Source organism: Centrocercus urophasianus, unplaced genomic scaffold, assembly GCF_019232065.1.
Source record: "Centrocercus urophasianus isolate 14NV4802_14NV808 unplaced genomic scaffold, USGS_Curo_1.0 seq_21, whole genome shotgun sequence".
Taxonomy (NCBI): Eukaryota; Metazoa; Chordata; class Aves; order Galliformes; family Phasianidae; genus Centrocercus; species Centrocercus urophasianus.
The window spans coordinates 341601-351747 of NW_024884767.1; the positions used below are offsets into that span (position 1 = coordinate 341601).

Sequence of the window (10147 nt, forward strand, 5' to 3'; positions counted from 1 at the left end):
GCTATCAGCTCCAAGTAATGTTCAGATCTATTCTTCCCATGTATTGATGCTTATGTCAAGTACAGTAAATTCTTAGAAACTGTTCCGCTACCGAGAGCTGTTTAACTGAAATATAGGAGTGAGCCTTACAAGCTGAGAAAGTGATAAATAATTATGCTTTCATCTAAAATAGCACCAGAAAATTATCAAACTGAACTCATAATACTGATTTTTCACATCTTTGAAAAAAAAAAAAAAAAAAAAGTTCTTTTTAAGCTGGTTTGAGTGAGTATGCTATTAAAACAAGTGTAATGCAACTGCTTTATCAGTGACATCGTTGAGAGAGCCCGGTGCATAATACGGCTGTTCTTTTCTGCTATTAATTGCTAGGTCTAATAGTTCTTTCCTTGCAACAAATGCAAGGCTTCATTTTCAAAATCTCAGTTTTTGCTTGAAGATCTATCTTGTCTTTTAACCTTGTCTTAAGTTAAGCCTTGTAAAACGTCTGATGAACAGCATGGGCAATCATTTCCTTCACATTCTTAAAAAAGCTGAAATTGGAATAGTACACCTTTAGGGAAATACTAAAAGTTTAAAATATGCCTGTGCAGCATATCCATAGATTTTTATAATGCATTTCAAATCATTTCCACATTGCAAGATAGGCTTTGCAAGCTATCATCACATATGAAAGCTGGTGAATAAAAACTAATAAAAATACTGTAGCAAGAAAAGGAAAATGATGCCTGTCTCTGCATTTCTTGACATTTGACTTCTCCTATATAACAGCAACAATCAAAATATTGCAGTAATTTACCCATTTGCTGCACTTTACTGGCAGCAGAGGGTGAACCTGTGATCACACTAACTTTCCCCCCTCATCTCTACCTCCCCATCTGCAGTTGGACATATTCAGGTGACTGCGGCACTCTGGATAAAAGCTAATTAGCCAGCATGCTGGTGAGCAGATCTTTCCCCCCAGGTGCCAAGCAAAAACCTTCCAGTCAGCTTTCTGCAATGGGAAAGCCAAGCAAGCAGCTTGGTACAGCCCAGAGTGAGAGAGAAAGAGACTCAGCACCACCGCCTCACTTGCTGTCCCTGCTTCTTGCATAGGCTATATATGCAACACAGGGCTGCAAGATGCTGTATCATTTTGCTCTGTGGGGAAACGACACAGTAAGCTCAGGATGAAGAACTGAATGTCAGGTCTAAACAGAGGTACGTCCTGAAAGCCCACACGAAGCCAAAGCCATGTCCCAGCAGTGCTCTGAACAGGTGGCAGATGACACCCACTACAGCTTGCTGCAGTTTGTGGTGTCCGTCCCCACTCTTGGCAGTTCTTGTGTATTTGTCAGTAATTGCCAAAAGTAACAATCGGAGCTTGATGTGACAGCTGAGAAGCACTTGGGGCCAGATTGTGGACTTGTTAGTCACGCTGCTGAGGAGTCCCTTGCACAAATGGCTTTGCTCAAGTGTGACTCCCTTAATAAATGAATCATCCATCACTGCTGTCTACTCAAGCTTAAATACTTCTTCTTCTGCTGTTGTACACCCTCTCCCCAGTGTGGTGGGGACCACTTTGGCTAACGGGATACATGCAAAAACAAGCAGAACTTCAGGACCGGATCAGATGTACAGAACAGCCACTGATGCCAGATGATGCAATCCCAGAGCTGCTGTGGACTTGCTCCCATCCTGTTGGGTACCTACTGGTCTCATGTTGCATATGTTGGTACAATCCTGGTCTACCTGCAGATACAGGGACACACTGGAACTACAAGATGCCTAGCATCCCCCATGACGATGCTGTTGGCTTAGCAGTTCCCCAAGATGTCTGCAGGACTCATTTGGGAAGTACAGCTTGCTGGAGACAAGTGTCCCTATCCAGTGAGCAAGGCAGCCCTGCCAACTCAACCCTGGCAAGCTTCTTGGCTCTCTGCTTGGTGACTCTGGCTCCTCATACGGCGATTTCACATAAAACTCTATTACTCTGTTTTTATGCTTCTGGAGTCAGAGAAACTAAGAGACAAAGAGACTCCTTCCTTTCCTGATTCAGTTTATTTTCTCCTTATCTGCCCTTGTGTCACTTGCATTTATGTCTCTAGCTTTCTTGTTTTCTTTCCTTTCTTTTCTCTGGCTTCTTTTAGCTATTCAGTATAAACTCCAACACACAGCTATCAAAACTGTAGTGTGATTTGGTGGGCTCTTCTGTTTGACTGAAAACACAATCCTTACACTATTTAAAAGATCTTTTTTCAGATCAATTGAAACATGATTCTTCTTGGGAAGACAACGCTGGAATGAGAAAAGAAACTGCTTTTTCCAGTTTTCTGTTGATTACTGTTAGGGATTAACAGAAATACATAAATTTTATCTCTGCTAAACCTGGATTTCTTTCACATTCAAATATTATAAGGAAGTCTCAGCAGGAAGTGAATAGAACACACAGGCTAAACATTCTTATTTGATAACTTAAATGAGTAACTAAATCCAACACAGATTTGAGTTCTAATGCTTCCATTATCTCATGGGTTTAAATAATAAACAACTCATTAACTGTATCTAAATGAAAATGTTTGTAAGTGGTCTTTGAATTTGTGAACATTGAATTGATCAACAGCTTACTGAGGTCTGCCATATATTCTAGTGCAAATATGGGTTGCTCAGGCTTTTGTGATTAATAAATTCTTGGTGGAAATTACACTGAACATCCTGATTTACATTTGTAGAGAATCTTTTCTTTGTTAATATTCTGTTTATTGCCTACATTTTGTATTCATATAGTATCTACTAGCAAATCTGCCTGGCCAAAATTTTAGTTTTTACTTACTGAATGCCATATGGGTGTTTCTTCTGTCAGCACGTGTCATTAAGCCCAGTAAGGATTAACCACTTACCTCTGTCATAATTTAATCACTCATTATCAACATGAGTTTGTACACTGTACTATGAAAGATCTCTTCAGTTAGGAAGATACCATTTTATAAATATCCATAACAAAAGAAAACACCAAGTTTGCAACTGAATCTGATGTTAACTCAGTGTTTCCTGCATCACAGCAATAACACATGATGGGGAATGCAGAAATCCTGTTATTAGACAGCTCAGATATTTTCTCAAAAATCTAGTACCATATGATCAGTACAGCAAGGAAGGAGACTGAGAGATAAATGCATGTTAGACTACAAGGCAGGTACCTTTGCTTTTTAGTTTCTGTATTAATTCAAGAAAGATAATTTTCTTAGTTAATGTAGTAAGTGCCTTCCAATATTCAATTGTGAGAATCATTTTCCCCCCCCCCCTCTTTCCCCAGTTGCAGCTCCTCTATACTCTTTTCAAATGGAATTGATATAACTGAGAACACAACAAAGCTTATAAACTTGACTATGTGATTTGATAAAACTTGACAAAAGTAGATGCTCTTCAAGAACAAAGTGATCATTGACATAATTTTATCTAAAGATTCATGAAGTCAAATACCTTGAATAATTATAGACTCAGTGAACATTCTGAATCTGGGTAATAAACCATTGCTGTAATTGAGACAGTTTTCCCACTGTTGAGCTGAAGCCACTAGAACAGAGAATCTCTGGTATATGTATTTCAAATAATGCTGCCAGTCTCCAGTCTCCAGTGTCTTAGATTGGTATGTGCTACTTATACCCTCCAACTTGGAAATAAACAGACACTCAGAATGAGGCATGGCCAACATTTCCTTAAGTAACAATTGTTTGGAAAAAGGAAAATAAAAAAGTAAAATAAAATACGGCTGTGAATAGCTCTGGGATGGTTGGTTGATGAAACCACAAATGCTAGAAAACAAGAACACTTCTATGCCAAAGATGTTTAAGAAACTTAGATGATAAGAAGCCTGCTGAAATATGCTGAAATATTTCATGGCAACTTATATGGTAAGAAATACTAGGTAAGCTTCTACGGTTACAAAGAATGTGAAGTCTTGAAATAGTACTTCTGAAAACACTCCTTCACCTCATAACACTGTTTCTCCACAAGCAATAAAACAGCTAAGAAAATGCGTTCTTGAAACTCAAACTACATTTATCATGTATCACGCTAAAATACTATAAGCTGCAAGATCCCTTAATTCCAGAAGCCCAATGGCAGGACAGCAAATTCAATGGCTTTCTGAGAGGCTTCCTTCTAAAGAAGTTGGAAATAGCACTGAAAGGTGACACTTGGAAAAGTGCACCTCAGCACACTTCAATGTGATGCTGAATTAAGGACTCAGGGAGAGAGCTTAAGTAAATAAACTTTCACCACTTCTCAGCATTTCAAAAAAACAAATATACCCTGAGCTATGGCATTAACAAGAAGACTTCACAATGTATCAGATGCCAATGCAACTTTCAAACATTATGCCATCACCACTTTCAGAAAACCTGGGAGCTTTCTGATGATGGGACAGAATACAAACAACAACTTTCTCCCATCAGCACAAAGCATCTGCCAAGTTTATGGTAACAGACAGACTGGCCTCAGCTGACAACTCATTAAACACTGAAGCTGTGCTTGTCTCAGCCTGTAATGCTCCACAACATGCCGGGCCGCAGGTAAAAACCATTCTCAACCGTTCTTAAAGTAACAATCTGAGGACAGTGTAGGATACCAGGGAGGAGGGGCAAGTGAGAGGCAGGAGATGGCAGCACCCAAAAGGTACTAGAGGTCACCTTGTCTGAAATGGGATCAGTCAGCAAACATGGCACTGCTGTAGTTTAACAGAGGGTTGCTGCAACAAAGAAATCTCACTCATGGCACTACGACAACAACACTGCTAGCAAAATGTGAATTACACCTCTGAAATTTGTGTTTGATAGAATTAATGGCTCTAGGAGAGCTGACCACAGGAGGTACTTCATTAGGAGGCAGTGTAAAAAGACTTTCACTTAATAGCATATCTGAAGTTTTAAGAACAGAACAGCACTGAGACCTTCACCTGACACCAACTGAACATTTGTTTTCATGCCATTTCCAGATTTTGTTTCCTTTTTTTTCCCCCAGGAAACCTCATAGAATCACAATACCTGGAGCTGGAAGGGACCTGTACGGACCAACGAATCCAACTCCATCTCTCACAAACCCCCCTGAGGTGCCCAGCCACTGTGTGCCACAATTTATGCAGCGAGGTGAGGAGGACTGGTGATCACAGGGATGACTGCATACTTACTGCTCATCTGTTCAGCACGTGGTACAAACTCCAACATGTGGAACAAGTCAGATTAGAGATGATAGTATGAAGTACGAGAAGCTGCAGCTAGGCATGTGTTTTGCAGTCTCCCCTGGACAATGAGATATCTTTTCTTCTTCTTTTTTTTTTTTTTTTTTTTTTCCCTGCAGATCAGAAATAACTTTCTGATGCAATTATAGCTCGAAGGAGGAAAAGTGCCTGCGCTATCAGCTGCACAGCTCTTCCACACCCCCATGGTCCTTTTATTTTCAAAAGAGAACTTAATCCCTTTGAAGTTAAATACTAATGGTCATTTTCTTTTAGAGCCTCTGCTCTGAGCATGAGATTGCTAATTTGTCAGGAAACTCACTGTTTAAACTAACACTCTTCACAAGATTTATGTATTCTTTTTACCCTTTCTGAAGTCATAGCAGTGATCAGAAGTGTTGGCAATTCCAGTCACTCCAGAAACCAGATGAAGTATGGACTTCAGGAACCAAGGAACCAAGATGATTCAGATTTATTTTGTTCTGTTTTGTTGCTCTGGAAAGAATCCTTCTAATGTTAAAAGACATTACAGTTAGCAATTTATCTGAAGCCCCCTGAAAATAGTCCATTAGCTCTGAAGTTCAGACAAAAGCTGCTGCAAACATTATCTCCCTTGTGCTCCTGATACTATCACCTGTAAAATAAAATTACAGGCTATCCTTCCCAAACTCCTAGCTCTGTTATCACTGCATTTATTTGTGGCTCCTGTTCCCTAGCCGTGTTCACTATTTCCTCTCCGGAGAAACAGCTAATGACATTAGCAGTACTGAAAAGAAAAAGTAGTATGTTATGAAAAAATTAACAAGGTAAGTCCTGCCTTAATGACATCAGTGCTCGTGAGCTGCCGTTTCCAAAATAATGATCTGTCAAAGCTTCAATGTGATCTGAATTTGTGTAAAGGAATCCAGTGGTTTTCTGCTTGCTGAATGATGGTGATAAATTGTTATTTTTGCTTACTGAAAGTATGAAAATTTACAGGACTGACAGTAAACTCAGAAAAGTAAACAGCTTTTTTCAGGTCACAACAGTGTCTGGATTTACTGTCAGTCTATGTTAGTCACTAAATCACATATACAAATCAAAACGAAAGAAAAATATGTCACATTTTATTCTGCAGAGCATCCCTTGAAGCTGTGTGTGTATTCTGACACACACAAACCTCAATGCTGTATCTCTGTGATGGTTGTTGCCAAGTCATTGTTAATTGTTGTGGAGGAGCGCTGTTAGCTTTGTCATTCTCTTAGCTTCAGAAGAGAAGAATTTAACGAAGAACAGACATTAAAAAGATGCTTAGACACAGCATTCAAAAGCACTAATCATCCAGCTGGCTTCTGATGCCCAGCTCTGACACCGCGTACCTCCTCTTGATGTCACATGTTTGAAGCACACCATCACATGTGATGAAGACAACAGCCAGTGCTATTAAAATAAATTTCAGTTCCAGATCCTAGTCTTCCTCTTCATTTCAAGTATTGCTTTGTGCCACGTTACAGAAGACTTACTCAAAAATCCAAGTACTTTTCAATTACAATGAATATCTGCTTATTATAATCTTCCATATGAAGGAATAAGGCTGTTGATGTTCAGCACAGGTGTTATATTTATACGTTCCCATCATGGCATAACTTGGAAAACTAGACCTTGCTGTTCCCTTAAAACAATTCTAACAAAAGCTCCAACTAATACTGAAGATGGGCTGTTAGGACAGCACCTAGCATATGTCATATTTGTTCGCACATCTGCAACATTCCCAACAGGACAGGCGATAGGCAATGCACTTCAAGGACAAACACGCTGGGGGCTCACTGCTATTCTGGATGGAAAGCCATAGGCCTGCAGGCCGTGCCCGGGGCCATGCTGCTGTGCAGGAGTGAGGAGAAGACAGGCAGAGTGAGCTCTGCCAGGCAGAGCAGGACGGGAGGCTTCTCAGGGCTGACAGCTCCCACACCAGAAACGCAGTCACAGAATACCCAGAGCTGGAAGTGACCACAAGGATCACAGAGTCCAACTCCTGGCTCCAGAGCGTTCCACCCAAAATTCAAACCCCAGTGTCTGAGTGGTGTCCAAACAATCCATGAACTCCAGCAGCTCAGCGCCTGTTCCAGGGCCCAACCACCCTCTTGGGGGAAGACTGAGATTGCAGCCCTCAACACCTTTCATTTCTTTCCTCCTCTAAAACACTGGCTGCTCAGCCTATTTAGTGGCAAAGCCTATCTCACCTAACCACTATGCTACCCACAACTTTCTGCTCTAATGCTGCCTGTAGCCAAAGCAGTCAGCCAGCCAAAACTCCTGCCTGGGGCAATAAGCCATCAGAGCTGCCCAGGTCAACCGCTCTGCCTCTCCCAGGTCTGAGATGGTGCTGGAAATCTTGCAACTCTGGGAAACACATGAGGTGAGTTAGCTTCTGAATGATGTTTGTTAAGTATAAGTATGAAGCAGTATTCAGAAGGATGTGCAGGCTCTCCAAGCCGATCTTGGAGATGAATAGATTTGTATTACTAAATATATGGCCAAATATACTGGCCTTTAAATACAGATTAGATTTTTTTAATATCCACAAAACCTTGAAGAGTGATTTTTTTTTAAGCTGATCTGAAAAAAAAAAAACCTGAATCTCCTCGGCACTTAAATTTGATTTAAAGTCAGGCATTGATTTCACTGTCATAGACGACAATGACATTTAAACGTCTGCTTAGGAACAAAGTCCTGATTTGGACAGATTTATCCAATGAAAACAGTTGGCTCCACACTGAGGAGAGCGTGAAAGTTAAGCAGGAACCATGAAGTCTGTGAAAGGAACAATGACTGCTGTCCTGCATGATATGCGTTTAACATATGCTGTGTCCTCAGGCAGCTCCAGATGAACTTACTCCCATCTGGCATGGAAGAGAAAATAATTCTGATTTTAACAGAGCAATGAGATGGTTCAGGCTCTGGTCTTCAGGGAACTTTGGTTGTTGGCTCAGGTACAATAGGGAATGTAACTGGTAGGCTGGTGTCACTCAGCTAACTTGGGTGCTACTGGCATCAAGCACATATGAACAAGTGGCATTCAGAAGTATGGATCACCCTTGAGTTTATGCATAATCTGTAGAGAAACCCGCTACCCTTCTTGCCAAGCAAGAGAAAACGAGCAGAGTTTAGAGCAGCACACAGTGATCACACCTCCAATTACAAACTAGCTCTTTTCCTACTCTTTCTGTTACAGTCTTAATACCAAAAAATATACAGAAAATATTGATCCAGGCTGGGATTTCTATTTGCTTTTGCAAAGAAAATTCAGTTGGTAATCTTTTTTTTTTTTTTTTTTTTTTTTTTTTCTAATTAAATTCTGAGTGCAAAGTTGTGCTATCTCCTTCTACTTAAAGGAACTGCTCCACCTGGCTACTTAAATGGCAGCTTCTGCCATCTTACCACAATTTCCCTCGTGTGGGCCGCACAGAAGGGTGTGTTTTCTTCCCACTCCTTTGCCCGGACGTGACTTATGGCACTGAGCCTGCATTTGCAGCATACTGAACCACCATCACCTTTTCCCAGAGCTTATAACACAAGGATGCCACCGCTGCAGGGCAGAAAATTCAGCACTCCTGGGATGCTGCCTTAGATTGTGCCTCAGGCAGTTAGGCACTGACTTCTGATACTATGACTTCAGCTACGCAATGAAACGCAGACAGAGTTAGCCATTCTACTGTTTTAAGTAAGCATTACAATACTCCACAAATCAAACTAGCAGTGATGCATGAGCTACAAGTAACAGAAATGCTCAATGAAAAGCCAAGAGCGAAGAGCTTCCCTGAAAACTGTCACCGGGTGAGCAGTCCATAGATACTACCCCACGGGAACTCTGCAAAGCATTTCGACCACTAAAAATACATAAAGTAATAAATAAAAACATTACTCTCTCCCCCGTCTCCCCCTCTTTTTCGCTAACGACCCTCTTTTGGTGTGGGAAGCTTCTCTAAAAGCCAAGTTAAGCCTCTACAGAGGATCGATCGCCTCTTACACCGCACGGGCTGCACCGCAAGAGCCGCTATCTAATCTCAGCCCTGCAACTCCGCACGGCAAACCACGCCGCGCTCTCAACTTCGCTCTCACCGCCGAGTCGCCGTCTCCTGTGCGGGAACAGGATGCTCGTGCGCTGCCACCACTGGGAAAGAACGCCGGAAGAGGGAGAGGGTGCAGGACGGCTCCGGCAGCCCCGAAACCGCCGCGCGTTCCCCATGCCGGACCGCTCCCCGCGCCCCGACCCCGCAGGGCTCCCGGGATGCGGGCATAGCGCTGCACCCCCTCCTCCCCACCCCCAACCTCCTTACCGGGCTCCGCCGGGGGAACTCTCCCAGTACGATGCTGACCACGGGGATGCGCAGCGCCGCCGAGACGAAGTCCAGCTCCAGCATCTCCCCGCGGCTCTGCGGGAAGGCGAGGATGGCGGAGACCCCCTGCACCACCACGGTGTGGCAGAGGCTCTGCAGGAAGGAGACGGGGTCGTTGCTCCACGAAGCGCTGGGGGAAGAGAAGGGGAATAGGGGCAGGTCGCCCAGCCCCGCCTCGATCGCCATCACCACTTCCAGGGACAGGTTGTAGGGCAGCAGCCCGGCCACGCCGTTGAGGTTAGCCACGGCCAGCAGCAGCGCGTCCCGCGGCGAGGGAGCGGGGCCCGGCTGCCGCTCCCCACCGCCCCCCGGCCGGCGGCCCCGAGCCCCCGCCGCAACCTCCCCCTCGGGGCCGCCGCCCGCCGCCTCCCCTCTCCAAGCGGCGGAGGGGCCGCGGGGCTGCAGGTGGGTGGCCCCCACCCTGACGGTGTGCCCGATGCGCCGCAGGATCTGGCAGGGCTGCGGGTGGGACGCGGAGCCGGGCACCGCCGCCAGCACCAGGGCGCAGGGCGGCAGCAGCAGCAGGCACGCCCGGCCCAGGAGCCCGCGCACCCCTGGC

The 10147-nt window shown here is 43.8% G+C and overlaps 1 protein-coding gene across 1 annotated transcript in view; it reads right to left on the reverse strand.

Moving 5' to 3' along the window:
- Window positions 1-10147, reverse strand: part of GRIN3A (glutamate ionotropic receptor NMDA type subunit 3A) — a 74227-nt gene that overhangs the window by 56625 nt on the left and 7455 nt on the right. Inside the window, exon 2 of the mRNA XM_042822755.1 lies at window positions 9529-10142. Within this exon, the coding sequence (XP_042678689.1) occupies window positions 9529-10142 (614 nt within the window). The remainder of the gene's footprint in view (window positions 1-9528; window positions 10143-10147) is intronic.